Source organism: Ochotona curzoniae, unplaced genomic scaffold (assembly GCF_017591425.1).
Source record: "Ochotona curzoniae isolate NIBS_2020 unplaced genomic scaffold, NIBS_Ocur_1.0 scaffold_274, whole genome shotgun sequence".
NCBI lineage: Eukaryota > Metazoa > Chordata > Mammalia > Lagomorpha > Ochotonidae > Ochotona > Ochotona curzoniae.
The window spans coordinates 8,245,256-8,263,604 of record NW_024467101.1 but is presented as its reverse complement, the minus strand read 5'-3'; the positions used below and the strand labels follow the sequence as shown (position 1 = coordinate 8,263,604).

The 18,349-nt window shown below is 46.4% G+C and overlaps 1 protein-coding gene across 4 annotated transcripts in view; it reads left to right on the top strand.

Annotated features, from left to right (window-relative positions):
- Positions 1 to 18,349, top strand: part of NF2 (neurofibromin 2) — an 86,440-nt gene that overhangs the window by 47,367 nt on the left and 20,724 nt on the right. For all 4 annotated transcript variants that reach the window (XM_041003476.1, XM_041003477.1, XM_041003478.1 and 1 more), the window contains 8 exons: positions 155 to 237; positions 3,115 to 3,190; positions 5,675 to 5,809; positions 10,512 to 10,586; positions 11,602 to 11,715; positions 14,231 to 14,353; positions 15,681 to 15,898; positions 17,829 to 17,934. In XM_041003476.1, coding sequence (XP_040859410.1) covers positions 155 to 237; positions 3,115 to 3,190; positions 5,675 to 5,809; positions 10,512 to 10,586; positions 11,602 to 11,715; positions 14,231 to 14,353; positions 15,681 to 15,898; positions 17,829 to 17,934 — 930 coding nt within the window. The remainder of the gene's footprint in view (positions 1 to 154; positions 238 to 3,114; positions 3,191 to 5,674; positions 5,810 to 10,511; positions 10,587 to 11,601; positions 11,716 to 14,230; positions 14,354 to 15,680; positions 15,899 to 17,828; positions 17,935 to 18,349) is intronic.

Here is an 18,349-nt window from a genome sequence, read left to right as displayed (position 1 = left end):
GGCAGTGCCTCCCTGTGTGCAGTTTCTTAAAAATAGTTTGGTCGTTGTGGCAAAATGATGTGCAATTATAAAAATGGCTAACAATACCCAAACTTCCTTTGTGTGTGGGTTTTGTTTTGTTTTGTTTTTTTAATGTTGCTCTCTTTTCTGGTAGGTAATAAATCTGTATCAAATGACGCCGGAAATGTGGGAGGAGAGAATTACTGCTTGGTATGCAGAGCACCGGGGCCGAGCCAGGTGAGGCTGCGTCAGTGTTGGTTTACATTTCTTTATGGGCTCTTTTTCTTTCTTTCTTTCTTTCTTTTTTTTTGGTCATTTTAAGTCCTTAAAGGACTACAAAACTAGGACATTCTTGTTGAACAAAACGCAGTAGCCATGTCCCAAGTATATAAAAAGAAAAAGGGAAAGCTAGGAATAATGGAGAGCTTATGTGTTGTGTCTTTTTTTTAGAATATGTACGGTATAACATGGTAACCCCCTGATAAACTTTTGTTGTTGATTCAGTCAGTTTTATGAGTTCTGGTGTTTTTGTTTTTTTTGTTTTTGTTTTTGTTTTGTTTTGTTTTTTTTGCTGTTTTTTTTTTTAGAAGCATAAAGGAGAGACAGCTAGAGATCTTTCATCCATTGGCTCAATCCTAGCTGAACCAGGAACCAGCAGTTCTATCTAAGTCTGCCTTGCGGTGGTGGCAGGGGCCCAGGTATTTGGGCCATCTTCCCTTGTCTTCTCAGGCGCATTAGCAGGGTCTTGAATCAGAGACCAGTGAGATGCCAGCATTGTAATTAGCTGCTTAACCTCTTGTGCCACAATGCCAGCTCCTACGTTTTTTTTTTTCTTTAATTCATTTACAAGTTAGAATCCAGGGGACCAAAAGGGGAGATGGCTAAAACTCACAGGGTGCTACATGATATGGAAGGAATAAGGGATAGATTAGAAAAAAAAAAATCAATTTTTTTTTTTAAGTTCTCCCCTATCATCCCTCTGAATGGGCCAGCGTCCACTCCTCTTTGCATTGGGCACGCAGAGTGTCTGTGGGTTTTTCACTTTTACAGAAGGTTCTGCACAATCTCCTGTCATTCAGTGATTGTGTGAGTAGTTCCAAGAGTCTTTGACAGTGAGTCACTGCATCAAAGGAAGCAAGATGGGTGGCAGCATGTTGTATCTATTTGTCAGTGCCCATCAGTAGTGGTATGAGATTGACTGTCTCTCCCCACCCCACCCCACTTCTTTTTTTTTTGTCTCTTTTTTTCTTCTTTTTCCTTTTCTTGCTTTTCCCTTTTCTTTAATTTGAGAGATGTCCCATCTATTGTTTCAATCTCCACATGCCCAGGAGTTGCGAAGTCAATCTGGGTCTTCCATGGTTTGAGGAAGGCCACAGTTCTTGAGCCATCACCTGCCACCTCTCGGGTTGTACTTTGATGAGGAGCTGAAATTGGGGTACAAAACCAGGAATAAAATTCAGGCACTCTGATAAGGTTTACAGGTGTTTCAAATGGCAAACATGCCACATGCCAAATGCCTGCACCTCGATACCTTTTTAAAGTTAACCTACAACATTTTCAATGATCTAAAAGATAAAAAATTGTATCTTAGCATTCCCTTGATTGTTTTAGGAATTGATCATCTTTTCATTGGCCTTTACAATTCTTTTTTCTTTAAATCAACTATTACTTTTTTTTCATGTTTATTCATTTTCATTTATTTGAGAGGCAAAGCAACACCCAAACAGAGAAAAAGAAATTAAAGAAATCTTCTGATTCACTCCCCAGATGCCTTCAACAGTTGGGGCTTAGGTTGGCTGAAGTTAGGGGCCAGACATCCCATTTCCTACTTCCTCCCAGATGTATTAGCAGGAAGTTGGGAGGGAAGCAAAGGCAAAACTTGAACCTAGGCATTCTAATAGGTTATGCAAGTGTCCAGAGTAGTGGCTTAACTCACTGCGATGCCTGCCTCCCCCCATCACTTAAAAAGTGCAGCTTAATATCTTCAAAACGGGGCACACTGTAAATATGCTGCCCGGTGCATGAAGTAAAACCACCATGTGCCACCAGGGGAATCAGGAGCCCATAAACTCACCTCTGTTTCTCCTTAGAGGTAACCTGTCTACTCCGTGAGTTAGCCTCACCTGTTCCAAACTTTCTGTAAATGCAGTCAGACACTTTATGTTTTGTGCCTTACTGCCTTTACTTGCTATCATGTGGCGAGAGCTTTTTCATTTTCACCGCTGTGTAGGATTCTGCCATGTTAACATACCACATCCATCCTGTTGTTGACGGACATTTAGGGATGTGGCGCTGTCTCCTAGTTTTTGCTGTTACCGTAACGTCAGCTTCCCAGAGCCGTTGTGCCGACTGACATCAGCAGGGCTTGTGATTTCTCGTTGCTGCGCTGGCTTGCCAACACTTGGCATTCTCTCAGTTGAATTTTTAAAATTCATCTGAGAGCGTTTTATGGTTGGAGAGAGGGAGGAGGAGGAGGACAAGGTCATAAAAAGGCTGGCGTGAAAATACTTCAGTTCCATACCTACTTGGGAGTTTCTGCAAGTCACTGCTGCTTCAGGAGCTGCTTTTAAATTTGACTTACAACTCAGAAGTAAGCTATAGTGGTTGGGTTTCACAGCTCAGATAACTCTTGCCCTCACCCTCCCACAATACCCAAAGAAAATAAAATCAGGGAACTAAGTGTCAGGTAGCCTGCAGAGAGAGTTGTTTCATTACCAGAACCTTCCAGGTAAAGGAAGTACACCATGATAAGGGAACAACTTAAATAAGATTTGAGCATCCAAGTCCATTTGAGGGTAGCAGATAACGTACCACATGCTTCTCTGGAATGACTTAAGATAGGTGTCACTATTTACCAAGGGCAAAATGTGAAATTGAAGCCAAAAGACGCCGTAATGGATCTGCTTTCTTATTTTTATGGGGACGGGAGGTTCTGCTCGACCTTGGTTATTTAATAGACGCAGGGTTCGGAAGCGTTTTGCCGGTATCTGCTGTGGCTTATGTCATCTGCTGGGACATAGTTCGAGGTGGATGGCAGATCTGGGCTGTTCCCACCCACTCTCCACCCTCCTTAGTTAGCTCCAATGACAAGTGTCTCTTCCTTTCTGCTCACAGGGACGAAGCTGAAATGGAATATTTGAAGATAGCTCAGGACCTGGAGATGTACGGCGTGAACTACTTTGCTATCCGGGTGTGTTAAAGTTTCACAAGTAGAGACTGAATCTGGGCCAGACCGCAAAAACGGGTTACTTCTTCCTCCCCCGGGGTGGTAGACTCTTTCACGGTTCAGTAGGGAGGAAGAAAAGAGGAAAAGGAAGAGATGGTTTAGAGCCTTAATTTTCTGTTTTTGGACTTCAATTAGATCAGAAGTAATTAAATGTCATTGAGCCTTGGGGGACTCCCAGCAGAAACCTGTTGGGGTGCTCAGAATGTAGCACTGGATTATTCCTGGCTGTGAATCCAGGGAGCACCTGGAAATACTGCCTCTTTCTTCTGCACAGGGCGAAGAAAGCTGCTTTTGTAAATTAGTGATGTGTTTGGGTGGGCACTCCCATTCTCTCTGCAAAGCTTTCTATTCAGACCATTAATGGTCAGCAGTCCTCTGGGAGCCCAGTGGCAGAGAATGGCATTTGTGTTCCCACTCAGGTCTGGCTGTGCCTTCACATGAACTTCCCTGGGTGAGCTTGAAATACCTTTTCACTATTTCAGGGTTGCTTTCTACCAAACGTATTGAATATGAGTGTTTATGGATTACTTTAAAGCAAAATATAAATAAGGCACACTGAAATGTTACTTCGCAGACGCACGAGGGCCTAAAAGATGTTCTCTAATAACACAGAAGGCTGTTTGCTGAAGTTTCATTCTTTCGTGTTTGCTAATGGTTTGATTTCCGTAAGGTCGAACTAATTGAACACGTTTCTGTGGTTCTGTCAGCCCAACTCTTCTTGCTCCATCTGCCACACACTAGATTCTAGAAAACTACATTTTTATAATCTTAAAAAAAAACCAGTTTTTTATTGGGGAATATTTTTATATCAGACTAACATGAACTGCTTTTCATGTGTGTTTCTTACATTGAGAGATGGGCAAGGCTAACAGCTACGTTAATGTCCTTTATACTGTAGAATTCTTGAGTTCCCACTTTCGTCTCTTTTATCTCTGGAAGTGTTGGGGTCAAAATGATACTAGGGTGGAATCTTCTTTTTTTAATGTAATAGAAAAATCTGAAACATAATGAAATACCTCATTTTGTACAAATGTACTGTAGATTTCAAAGTGCAAAGGCCCCCTCCTGTTAACACAGTAGTTAACAAAAGCTCTCCACTGAAGAATCTCTCCTGGGTTGGTGACAGCGCCTGACTTCAAGGAGTGGGAAAGACTGAAAAGATTGATCCCAGAGCTCTGCCTTCCCCATCTGATGCCTGCTGCTGGATTGTTACACAGGCCAAGCTGCTTTCTCAGTTTGCGGATCTGCTTGAGGATCTGCTTTGGTTCAATTTCCTTGTTGTCAGCAAGGGATCAGGAGCTGTAGCATCTTTGTTTCCTTCCATTCCCCCAACGAGGGCTGTCAAGACAGGCCTGCCCGTGAGGGTGTGGCCAACCCATCCCATAGCCGAGTCCATGGATTCCGGGGCACTTGACCCCTAAGTAGGAGCTATTGATCAGAACTGCCATCAGAGTTGGAGCACGCTTAAGAGCCAGATAAGTTTTTAAGCAGCCTTATGGGGGTGGGGCGGGGTTGTGTGTGTGTATTTTTATCATGAAGGAGATTCCCATTCACTGATTTAGGGCCGCTGTTCCTCTACCCCTGCCCCACCCTGCCAAGTACCCACAATGGCTGTGAATAGACCAGGCCCTGGGCCAGACACTGGACCACAATCAAGGTCTCCCCAGCCTGTGCACTGGCAGGGAGCTGCAGTTAGGAGACCGAGCCCAGAGCTGAACTTGGACGCTGACGTGAGATACAAGCTTTTTGACCACTAGGCTAACCAGTGCTCCCTCGAGGTGTCATTTTGATATATTTTTCCCAGCATTCAGTGATTAGATACTTTTAAGCATTCAGGAAACTAGAAAGAATTTTTCAGTGCACACATATGTACTCTTGTTACCTAATTATGTATTCTTGTTAGCTAAGATTCTACAATTAGCATTTTACTCTGCTTCCTTTATCTTTTTTTTTTTTCTTGTGTATTTTTTTTTTTTATTATTGTTATTTGTGCTTGCTTTTATCTTGCTGAGATTTTAACACAAAATGAGACTATCTGGTCCCAGCACTTAAAATTTTCTTTTCAGGGGTCCAACAACCTATTCTTTGAGCATCAGAAGCATTTAAACCTGTGAGTTTTAAATCCGCATTTAGGATCACCTCATGATTTAATTAGCAGTGACACTGCTGCCATCAAGCCCATGACAGAAGCCCCCAGTGATCTTCCGGGGGAACACCAGGGGTCATGAGAACGTTAAAATTTTGCCTCTGTCTGCCTCCGGTTCAGGAAGCTGAAAGCCCCTTGGGTTCCCTGGATGGCTGTGATTTCCACTGAGACCTCTTGAAACTTGTCACTTATGGCAGAGTGTGCCAGGTTCTTTGGGAAAGTCGAATCAAGTCTGAAGCCTCAGCTGGAGCTGACAGTGGTGTTTTATTTGTTTGTTTTTGTTTTGCCTTTTGCATCTACAGAATAAAAAGGGCACTGAGCTACTGCTTGGAGTGGATGCTCTGGGGCTTCACATCTATGACCCCGAAAACAGGCTGACCCCCAAGATCTCCTTCCCGTGGAATGAAATCCGAAACATCTCATACAGCGACAAAGAGGTAGGACATGACTGGCCTGCAGGTGCCTAACTCTGAAGCCTTGCAGAGGCCTTCTCCCACGTCTCCTCCTTGCTGGAGATGACAGCCAGGCATCTCCTTGTTATCAGTAAAATCCTTTAATTCCCAGGCTTTGGGTTTTTTGTTGTTGGTTTTTAAAGTATTTACAGAAGAGTGTCGACATCACTAAGCCTTACTACTGACTAACAAGAGATCCGGAAGCTCAGCTTGTTTAGGGACTAAACCCTAGAGAACAGTGAAAAAGGAAGACAAATTAAAAAGGAGCATTGTTTTGTTGTCCGATTTTCTACCTCTGGTGATACATTCTTTTTATATTTTAAGTGGGGTTTATGTTGAGCCCTCCTTCTGTATCTAGTCCTTGATGAATATGGTAGAGAAATGTTTAATTACATGTATATACACATACTCAAGTATGTGTGTGTGTGTGAGAACACTGATCTAATTAATGTTATCAAGCTAACATGTTTCTAAGAATTTGAGAATAATTAGGTTTGAATAATTTATTTCTATTTAATGATTTATTATTTGAAAGGCAGAGTGACAGGGAAAAAAGGAGAGACAGAGAGATCTTCCATTCACTCATTCACTCCCCAGAAGGCTGCGATAGCCAGGTCTGTGGCAAGCTGAAGCCAGGAGTCAGCAACCCCACCCAGATCTCCCATGTGTATGGCAGGAATCCAAGCACTTGGGCCATCTTCCATGGTTTTGCTAAACACATTAGCAGGGAGCTGGCTGAGAAATGGAGCAGCCGGGACTAGAACCAGCACTCACATGGGATGCTGCTGTTGTAGACAGCAGGTTTTTATTTAGCCTTGTGCATCACAAAACTGCACCTTGTTCGCTCCTTCATTCATCATGAGAATCGTTGAGCGTCTGCTTTGTGTGAGAATGTAGGAGGGAAACAAAATATGTGGAAATTTCCAATCTCAGCACCGAAGAAATTGCAGGCAGAATGAGACTCAAATACTGGGTGAGAGCAATGGGGAACCAGTGATGAACCCCACTTAGAGATCCTCTAACCCACTTCTCTGGTTGAACCCTTCTGAGAACCCTGCTGTGAAAGTCAGAGGCCACTTTTCACTGTCTCTTCGTCACATCTGGGAAGCCAAAATGAAAAGGGATCCAGTGACTTTTGTCTGTCGAGTGAGTGGCCAGGGCTGGGAGCGAGGGTCACTGTCACTGCTTAGCAGAGAGGTCCTGCCACCAGGAACAGCAGGCAGGACAAGGCAGGCATGGGTAGGGGTCAGGGCCTCAGGCTTCATGCACAGCCAGGCTGCAAAGAGCCATGTGCAGAAACAGTGCCAACTCAGGTGTTTCCTGCAGAGACCCACCCCTGAGTGAGTTTCTTGTTTGTTTTTCCTTCTGAGCAACTCAGCAAAAGCATCACCAGGTTTTCAAGGGCTGGGTGGGGTTGGGATCTACTCAGCCATGCTGGAGGAGGCAGCTTGAGCTCCTTGACTTTAAAGTTCCTCCAAATAGCCCAGGAGATGTGAAGTTAGGATTGTTTTATTTTTTGCTTGTTTGTTTTGTTTTTCTGTTTTGCTTTAAAGAACAATGAGATGTTACATAATGTTTCAGTAGCCATAGACACATATGCAAGTACTTGAGAAAGTTCATGGAAAATGGAATTAAAAAGTAAACTTGTACAAAATAATTCAAAATCCATGCATATCAAGAAGTTGTCAGAAAGTTCATGGATGGGGCTGGCATTGTGATAGTGGACTCAGCCAGACCCTATGCCACTGGCATCCTAAATGGGTGCTGGTTCGTGTACCAGACACTCCACTTCTGATCCAGCTACCTGCTAGTGGCCTAGGAAAAGCAATGGAATGTTCCCAAATTTGCCAGCCATGTGAGAGGCTCCTGGCTCCTGGCTACAACCTGGCCCAGCTCTGGCCATTATGGCCATGTGGGGAGTGTACCATCAGATGGAAGATCTCTCTCTCTCTGACTTTAAAATCAATGATAAATCTCTAAAGATACTAAATTGAAAATGTGTATTGTGAAAGAACTATTGCATGAATTTCAATTTTTTGTGCAAGAAAAATTATATTTTAATTTTTTATTTCTCTGAGAAAGAGAGGCAGAGCTCCCATCTACTAGCTACTCCTCAGGTGAAAGCTTGGAGCTGGAAAATCAATACACATCTCCATGTGGGTGGCAGAGACCCAAGTGCTTGAGCCAACACCTGCTGCTTCCCTGTGCATTCATAGGAAGCTAGAATCAGGAGCAAAGCCAGAACCAGAAGCTGGGCACTCCGTATAGGAAGTAGACGTTCCACCTAGTGGCTTAAACTCTAGGTCAAATGCCCATCCCAAACTTTGTCTTTCAATCTTGTTTTTTACAAACTGTTTCAAGTTCCCTCATGTATGACAACAGCTATATGCTAAAGCATACGTAGTAAGCCTATACCATCCAGGTTTCCGTAAGGTAGACTGATGTGTACACTGCAAAATCACCTAAGGACACGTTTCTCAGAACGCATGCCGTGGTTAAGCGAGACGCAACTGTAGTGAAATTGAAAGCTTCCCCCTGATGTCAAGCCGTACGTGTGCCAGGGCATGGCCATTTCTCAACTCTCAATCTCGTAATGTCCGCTTACTGCATGTTCACACATTTGTATACGAACGGCTCCCCACACACTCGTACCTCAGAGAACCCAGGGATTAAATTCTGCCCCAGAATGGTCTGCAGCAGCCAACTCTAACAGACCCTCTCCAGAGGCAAGCACCATCGCGTTCCATCACGTCAATAACTCCCACAGTAAGCAGACCCCAAGCTGACTTGACATAATGGGAAGTAGTCTCGGTAGTTATGCATGACAGCCGTGCTGTCAAAACAGAAATGTTGGTTTATTTTAAGTGATCCATTGATTCTTTGTGTATGCCTGGCATGGTGCAGAGCCTGTGGTTTCCCCACTACTTGTGGTTTCTCACTGACAGCTCTGGGATTTGACAGCAATGCCAAAAATAAGCTCATGAAATTCACAAATAGCCTGTGCAAGAGCCTATGACTTGGGAGTTAACTTGGCCAAAAGTTAAACAAAGGATCAATTTCCGTCCTCAGAGTGCTAATGTGTTGTTGGACAATACAGCGTGTGAAAGAAACACTCACGAATCTATCTTCCTCAGCGTGTTTAAACACTAAGTTTTCTTGGAAATGGAATAGGCACATAGTTATTTATTTGACAGGCAGAGAGAGATCTTCCACCTGCTGGTTCATTCCTCACATGCCTGCAGCAGACCTTGGGCCAGGCCAGGTGCCAAAGCTGGGGGCCAAGAACACCATCTAAGTGTCCCACACGGATGACAAGAACCCAAGCATGTGAGCTGTCGCTCATGTAGTGGAAAGCTGGGGTCAGGAGTGGGGCCATATATTCCACTCTGGCTCTCCACTGTCCTCACCAGCCTCCTAACCCCTACAAAAAGCCTCCTCTGGATGCTACTTCGTTTTGTTTTGTTAAGATTTATTTATTTTCATGAGAAAGGCAGATTTCTATAGAGAGAAGAGATACAGCAGAGGAGAGAGAAGAGATATCAATCCACTGGTTTACTCCCCAAGTGACAGCAATGGCTAGAACTGAACCAGTTGGAAGCCAGGAGGCAGGAGCTTCTTCCGGGTCTCCCATGTGGGTGCAGTAGCTCAAGGACTTGGGCCATCCTCCACTGCTTTCTCACGTCATAAGCAGGAAGCTGGATTGAAATTTGAATATCCAAGGGATGCTCATGCTACAGACAGAGGCTTAGCATGCCACACCACAGCACCAACCCCCAAATAAACATTTTCGAGTGTGTCTTTGGAATCTGATACTTGTCTGGTGTCCTCAGGAATGAGTGAGAAAAAAAGCAATCGTCATTTATCAATATTCCGATCCCAGCTGTTTTTACTAAGCTTCTGCTGTGCTTTTTTCATTCGTTTTTTTTTGCACTTGATTTCAAAAGCTGTGTTTTATTTTGTTTTGTTTTTCCTCTTATATTACAATCTGTTTTCCTTCACATTTTATTTCTTGTATTAACAGGTTTTTTGTTTTGTTTTGTCTTTTATCAAATTATCCTTGTGTTCAGAGACCTGTAGTGACTCCCTATCTCCTGTCACCTCACAGCTCCACTCTGCTGTCTAATTCCTCACACCACCCCTAGGCTCCCCTTGCTGCCCTCCTTGTACAAACACACACACACATTCTGTGCAAATGTCCCTCTCCCATACCTGTCAGCTACTCTATTGGCTTCAATCCCATCCCGTGTATAGTGGCTCCACTCTGAACCCCGAAGACATTTGTGTTTGTTCTTACTCATTGTCAATTAGCCTGGATCCAGCTCGATTTCTCATGCTTCGGTGAAGGCAGGGGCTGTGACTATACCCTGTGCTTTTTCTCCTGAGTAGTGTTAGCCTGGAGGGAGAACCCATCAGTTGGCCTCATCGCAGTTGCTAAGCTTCTCTGCCTCACACCCAAGCCTAACACGACACAGAGTACACGTGTAGGATCCAGAACTTCTGCAGCCCACACATCATACCCCTGTGCTCCCAGTTCACTGATGTGTGCGGCCTGGGCACAGGAAGCCAGGACAAGGAGTGGCTTCATGTTAAGCCATGGAAGTGTGGCTGCTGTGTATGTGGAATTTCCCAGCTGAGAACAACATTCCAGACTGTCAGACTGAAACTGTTTTCTGCTTCCTCCTTACAGTTTACTATTAAACCACTGGATAAGAAAATTGATGTATTTAAGTTTAACTCCTCAAAGCTTCGTGTTAATAAGCTGGTAAGTTGGGTTCCTGGTTTTCATTACTGGTTACTGTAGCTCTTCTGAGGAATTGAATGCTACTTTGTTCAAGGCTTATTTATTTTTCTTATTGGAAAAGGCGGATTTTTGCAAAGAGGAAGAGAGACATGGAGAGAAAGCTCTTCTATCTGCTGGTTCATTCCCCAAATGGCCACCAACAGCCAGAGCTGAGCCACTTTGAATCCAAGAACTTCTTCTAGGTCTCGCACAGGGGTTCAGGATCCCAAAGCTTTGGTCAGTCCTCTACTGCTTTCCCAGGCCATCAGCAGAAAGCTGGATGGGAAGTGGAGCAGCCGGGGTACAAACCAGTACCCTTATGGGATTCTAGAACTTGCAGTCAGAGGATTAATCTGTTGAGCTATAGTGCCGTGCCCCTGAATGTTACTTCTTTTTTGTTGTTTTTTTTTTTTATTATTATTATTTTTATTTTGAATGTTACTTCTTTTAAAAAATCTTATTTGAGGGTCTGGCATTGAGCCACACAGCACGGTAAACCTCTGTTTACAGCACCAACCGCAACTTATGACTATAAGGATGTTCTGTATTCTAAAAGTTTTCAGGGCTTTCTCTTTGCATTGAATTCTGTAATGCTTGAAGCCGCTTTGTGTATGGTGTGAGGGAGGAATCGAACTTACTTCTTGCCACATAAATAACTTATTGTCCCAGCCCAACTTTACTGAAAGGGGTTTCCTATCCTCACTGACCTCATGGCTGTGTCCTGATGGGGGAGAGCAAAGGCAACCGGAAGCCTCAATCAAGTGCACCTGTTCCCCTTGTGAGTTTGACCTCCTGGCATATCTGAGACTCCTTCACTTTGCCTCTCATCCCCAGAGCCAGGAATACCAGGGCCCGTCAGAAGGACTTTGGTATTGTCCCATACTCTTTTGCTTCAGGTTTACTCCCAGGAGCCTAAGATGCTGCAGCGTGAGTGGGCTGGTGGTTGGCAAAGTAAAATTGTGTGGGCTTCACATTTCTCCTGCTTCCGTGGCCACAGATCCTACAGCTCTGTATTGGGAACCATGACCTATTTATGAGGCGAAGGAAGGCGGATCCTCTGGAAGTCCAGCAGATGAAGGCCCAGGCCAGGGAGGAAAAGGCTAGAAAGCAGGTGAGCAGACCTTGTTTGCCTCATGATGTGGCCACTTGGCCAGTGTTGGTCTGGGAGGGCTATGGATCCGTAGGACGGGTTGGTCGTGCACATCCCCACTCTTATTTTATCCCTGATCTAAAATCTCTTATCAATTGGTGCCCAGCTGGTGGGATATAAACTTTGGAAATGAGAGATGAAGTCTGGTAACACCTTGTAAAATTGTGTGATTGTGTCTTTTTAGTCTTTCCAGCACTCACATGAAGTCAGGTGTGATTAACACAGATTTAGGAAGGGTAACTGTGTGTGCACGCACCTCTTCACCCAGCCGGCTTGCTTTCACTTCCCCCGTCTGTCTCCTTTGCCTGGCCTTCTCCTTTTCTAATTAGATGGTGATAGAATGCATGGCAGCATTTCAGCGTTTGCTACCAGAATGCTAATTAGACTCTGGCCGCACTTCCCTGCTGCAGGTCAGCCCGGGCGGCACATCACGCGCTGTGGGGGTGGCTGGGGGCGGGGGTTGCCCAGAGCGCCTTTCCGCAGGCTGGACCATCTCCATCGTTGTTTTCTACTCACAGACCTTCTCTACTCACTGAAATCCACACAACTAATTTGGGCCTGGCTGCTGAGAATATCAGTTGTGTTTGGGGGTGAACTCTGAGACAGAGTAGCTAGCAGCTGCCACCGCTGGCTACCCTCAGGCCTTGCAGGCTCAAAGGTGTGATAATTAGTCGGGTGCACGGTTCTCTGGTTTGAGTGCACCATGGGAGGCTCCTGGCCCTGCAGGTTAGAGTGAAATGCCCAGTTTGATCCAATGTCCTTTTATCTCTCCTCCCCTTGGCCTTCTACCCCCGTGGAGCACCCATGCACTCTTGGAATGCTTGGGGAACCAGGGGTAAGGGGGCTGTTTCTTGTTGGACAAAGAGATGCCACCAGAACAGTGTGGGGTCCTGATGGCAGATGCAAGCAGAGTTCTCTCCCACCTCTTCCTCAGCAGGGCACAGCTTAGAAATGGGAGGATCTGAAGGCAGCAAGGTGCCTTGTAGGCTGCTGCTTCTGACCGGGAGGAGAAGGAAACACGCAGACCTGCACTGCCTGGGGAACACCGAAGCGCATCCCTGGCAACCGGCAGCCACATGGCGAGACTCTGCAGCCCGGTAGAGAAAGCACTGCCCTCATGGCGCGAAACCTAGCATGTGACATTATGACCTTCCTTTTTGGCCTCAGTCTGCTCATCTGTCAAGTGGAGCTAACAATACTCCTTGCTCTCAGATAGGAAGACACAGGGAACCAACAAGTTTTTGGAAAATGATCAATCAATAAATAGGAGGCCCTTTAATCATTGGTTTGGAGGTCTCAGAGAGAGCCTACTAAGCTCAATGCCCATTCCAGCCTGGGCTTTTTTTTTTTTTCAGGTGCAGAATGGGAGATGTAATCGACCTTATGGAAATTATAGTACAATGGGAATTTAGAGAACAAATTGGCCCAGCTTTTCATTGACCTGCGGGAGGAAATTTGGAGAACTTACAGTACAGTGTTTTATTGCTTGTCATTGCATTATTCTTTAAAGTTCCAAGGCAATTTTTTTTCTTTTGGCTTAGTGTTTAGAAAAAGCAGCACTCTTAGAAATCTTATGCTACTAGAGCTTAGGATAAGACTGAGGCAAGAAGTAAGTAATTAAATGTGCTTTAATTATTTAAGGTAGAAAATGGCACAGTGGTCACTTCTAGCTTCTGCTTTCTGAATTCAGTTAGCACCCTGGGATCACAGGGAACAGAGCTGTCCTATGCTTATTCCCCCTATTAAGCTCGGCATGTGGCCCAATTAGCACAGTGATCCAGAAGGCAGGGGATGTGGTGGCAGCTTTGTACTGTGCCTTAAGGACAGAAGAGGGGGGACTGTGTTCCCCGCCCAGCATGAGTTGCCTCCGCGTAAGGCTGCACTGCAGCTGGCCCCTGTGAAATCCAATGTGTGAGCACCGATGCATCGCATACAGGCACTTCCTTCTTCCGGGAGCCCAGCAAGAGCACAACTCCTCCTGTGTGTGAAATCAGTGACGTGGGAAGGGTCCATGGGAACCAGAAACAGGGAAGCGGCTCGTCTGACCAGATGACTGTCTCTGGGAGGAGAAACTCGTGTGACACCCCCGTCAGCCACGGGCCAGAACTTTGTAGTGTTGCCTGCTGGAAAATAGAAATGGGGTGGGGTCAAGATGTTGACAAGGTAGCTGTCTCTTTACTCTTTGTATGAGGATGCCACTTCCTAGCCAGCTGGAATTAGGCTTGGGTTCTTTCTGTTGATCCAGTCTCTGGAACTGTTTTGTTTCTCGTGGTCACTGCTCTTAACTCTACAGCTGGCTTAGAGCATGGTGGGCAGCAAGAACAACCCTGGCCATCTACAGTAAAGGTCAAGAAAAAGGTCCCCAAAGAGGGCACTCTGGAGATGGGGTGTTTTTGGATTCCTAGGGGGCTCTCCCAGTCTAGAGCCCGTTCCCTGCTATGACTTGGTGACTTCTGTTTCCCTCACCTCACCCCAGGTGGAGCGGCAGCGCCTTGCTCGGGAGAAGCAGATGAGGGAGGAGGCTGAACGTACGAGGGATGAACTGGAGAGAAGGCTGATACAGATGAAGGAAGAAGCGACGATGGCCAACGAAGCCCTGGTGAGTTCTGAGGGTCTGAAAGGGGCCTCTTGTTATCCTAGGGTTAGGCCCCTGGTGAGTGTGAGGGAGCATCAGTGGCCATGACAAATCTCGTTTCAGCTTTCAAAGAAATCGGTGCCTTCTCTTTCCACCTGTGCTGGCAGAAGCCAGCGAAGGTTAGGTTCCTGTGCGATCCATGCGGTTGTCTTGAAAGCGGAATTTCTCAGCCTTTGCACCATTGATGTCTGGGCCTGTTTACCTTGCGTCATGGGGGCCTGACCTCAGCCAGATGCCAGTAACACTTCCTTCCTCACCTTCCATTTGTGGACCATCAAACATGTCTGGTGGCTTCAGCCTGGCCATTGTGACCATCTGGGGAATGAACCAGCAAATGGAAAATATCTGTCTCTCTCCCTCTATCTCTGTAACTCTTTCAGGCAAGCCTTTAAAAAAGAATGTCCACAGCAGGGCAGGCATTTGGCCTTGCTCTTGAGATGCCCACATCCCAGGTCCGGCTCCCAGCTCCAGCTTTCTGCTATTGCGGACCTTGGTGGCAATGGTGATGGGGCCAAGTACTTGGGTTCCAGCCACTAACATGGAAGGCCTGCATTGAGTTTCTGACTTTATCTCAGTCTAGAACTTTTCCTCTTTTTATTTCTCTCACTCTACCAAGAAAACAAAACAAAAGCAAAAATAAAACTCAACGTCGTTAGATGTCCCCTGGTGGCTGGAGACCTCTGACCAGTTTAAGCTGATGACGAAAGGGAAGGGAAAAAGAGAAGGTGTTTTTCTCCCTCATAATGCATAAGCTGAAGCAGGAGCTCCAGAAAGGCTCTTTCTCTCTCTCTCTCTTTTTTTTTTTTTTTTTTGGTTGCAGCCTTCTGAGAAGTTGAGAGTGTGACCTGTCGTCTGTTGCCCAGAGGCTGCTAGGCATTGCTCAGCAGTGGGATCCCCTGAATCCAAAATCTGGGTGTTTCTTTAAAAATATATTTATTTTATTTGAAAGAGTTACATAGAGAGGGAGGCAGAGAGAGAAATTTTTCATTTCTCAAATGGTCATAACTGCCAGAGTTGGGTTGGTCTGAAGCCAGGAACCCAGGATCTCCCATGTGGGTGCCAGAGTCCCAAGCCCGCTCTCCCAGGCAGCCAGCAGGGAACTGGATCAAAAGTGAAGCAGCCAGATCCTGAACTAGCACCCATACAGGATGCCAGCACCACAGGCACAAGATTGATGTGCTAAGCCACAGCGCCAGCCCCAAGAGACCTGGTTGCTTGCTAATGCAGAGCCTCAGGTCAGGTGGGAGGCCAGGTGATACCTCTGCCCAGGCTGACGATCATGTTCCTCCAGATGCGTTCCGAGGAGACTGCTGACTTGTTGGCCGAAAAAGCACAGATCACAGAGGAGGAGGCTAAACTCCTGGCACAGAAGGCTGCCGAGGCGGAGCAGGAAATGCAGCGCATCAAGGCCACGGCCATTCGGACGGAGGAGGAGAAGCGTCTGATGGAGCAGAAGGTGCTAGAGGCCGAGGTGCTGGCACTGAAGATGGCAGAGGAGTCAGAGCGGAGGTGAATGCACTGGGGCCAGGCGTCCTGGGTGCCGGCGCCCAATAAGGGGCCTTTGGAATGGGCCATGTGATCCCACCCCTTATCCCAGGGCAGAGCTCGTCAGCCACTGTGTTCAAGCTGCTTCTGTGTCTTCCGGGCTGAGAGGAGGTTCTGTCTTTGACAGATGAGCAGGGCCTGAAACTCAGTCCAACTGGAGGCTAGAGCCGCCCAGTGGGCCTCTCTGGTCATGCCGCTGCCTCTGTGAAAAGCTGTGTGTGTTGTGTGTGAAGCCATGGAACATATCTACAAGCTGCCTTTATCTGAAGAGATGTGAGGAGACTCTTGGCATTTAAAAGACAAAAAGCAAAAAAAAAAAAAAAAAAAAAACGGGGGAGAGGGTTCACTTCTCATTTTCTCTGGGAAGGAGACAGGAAAGCCACAATTCTCAACCTCTGGAGGGATGGTAGGCTCTGCTTCCGTGGCGGGTTCCTTGGCAGTGTATGGAGGAGGGCCAGGTACTCTTTGGGAGCCAGGTACACCCTCCCCCCCAACTCATAACCAGGTTGGATGATGAAACTGTTGCCCATACTTCCAAAAAGATTATTCTAGGCTCTGGATTGTTTGGGGCCTGCAGGCTTCAGATAAACCCTGGCACATTCCCCACAGTATCTGAATCTGTGGAATTAGGACGTTTGAAGTTGGCCTTTAGCTCCCAAGGTGCAGTCACTGCCATTTTTCTTCACCACTACTTTGTGTGGCATTCTGGGCCCATGGTTCCTTATGGCCTATCTGGGCCCCTTTGCATGTGGCGCTGGATCCCCAGGCGAGGATTCACCTGCCTCACCCAGCTTATGTCTTGTAGAGTGAGCCAGCATCCTCTCTGGTGGAGCTCACCTGCCTAAGAAAATTGGTGTTTGACCCACAGTATTTTTACCTGGGGGAAACGCATCTTTCCTCTTCTCCTTGTGATCCAGTGTGAAACCTCTGCGCCGGGGCAGCTGTGTAGCCTAGGAGTTAAGATGCCAGTTAAGACATCTGTGGCCTGCATTGGGGTGCCTGGATTCATTTCCAGGCTCTGGCTCCAGATTCTTCTTCCTGTCAGTGAGGATCCCGGAAAATAATGGCGATGGCTCACCTAACTAGGTTCCTGCCACCTACATTAGAGACCTGGATTGAGTTCCCCACTCCTGGCTTCACCCCACCCCAGGCCATTATGAAGGAATCATGCTCAAGTTTACAAAAAGGGGAAGGGATGCGGCCCGAGCCAGTGTTGCAGCGTGGAAGTTAAAGTCACTGCTGGCGAGGTTGGCATCCCACATGGGGAATGCTTCCTATCCAGGCTGCTCCACTGCCCTTCAGGTTTCTGTAAATGGCCTGGGAAAAGCAGCAAAAGATGGTCCAAGTGCTTGGGCCCCTGCTACCCATGTTGGAGAGACTCAGAGGAATCTCCTGTCTCCTAGCTCAGCCTTGGCTGTTGCAGCCATCTGGGGAGTGAACCAGCAAATGGACAATCTCTTTTCCTCTTGTCTTTTCTTCTCTGATTTCCAAATATGTAAATATTTTTTAAATGGGGGTATTTATCCCCCAGATTATTCTTTTACCCAGCCCATTCCCAACCCAAAGAAGCAGAGGAAGTCTGGCCCCTCTAGCCTTTCCTCCCTCTTCATCAACTACAAGCTTTCCTCTTTTTTTTTTTTTTTTTCCCATTTGGCTCTTGTTCACACTTGCTCTTCTCAGTTGGTCAGGTTTCCCAGAATAATGCCCAAGAATATTGTCCTTGCTTTAAAGGTTCTCATTTCCTGTACATAGCCTCATTTGCTGTGTTGTGTGTTAGCCTCGGGGTTAACCTATGTTCCCCACCCCTGAGGCTTGGTGTGGGAATAATGAAGGAGTCTTTTTTCCTTGCACCTGTCCTTGTCTATATCGCTCACAACTCCTCCTCTCCTCACAGGGCCAAAGAGGCAGATCAGCTGAAGCAGGACCTGCAGGAAGCCCGTGAAGCGGAACGAAGAGCCAAGCAGAAGCTTCTGGAAATCGCCACCAAACCCACATACCCGGTGAGCTTGGACGGAGGGCCACCTGCCCGTGGCTGTGTTAGACCTGTGACCTTATTTCCCACTTCTTTAGGGTGGCCCCTCAAGCAAAAGCCTGGCCGAGCAAGGGTTACAAACAGCCTGCAATGATGGCCTAGCTAGAAGGTACCTGGTCCACCACGTGGCCTTGGACTTGTCAGTTACCACAGGGCATTTTTTGTTGTTGTTGTTTGTTTTTTTGTTTTAATTCTAGGCAATATAGTCCTAAAATATCCCAAAGAGAATTTTCTCTCTGGTCTCTTAGTGTGGAACTGAATATAATATTCAGTATGCCTACATTCGTCAGCTTTTCATTGCTTCAGTGAAGCACCTGAGACCACCAACTGTGGAAGGAGGGAGGTTTATTCTGGTGTGTGGTTTTGGAAGGACACAGTCCAAG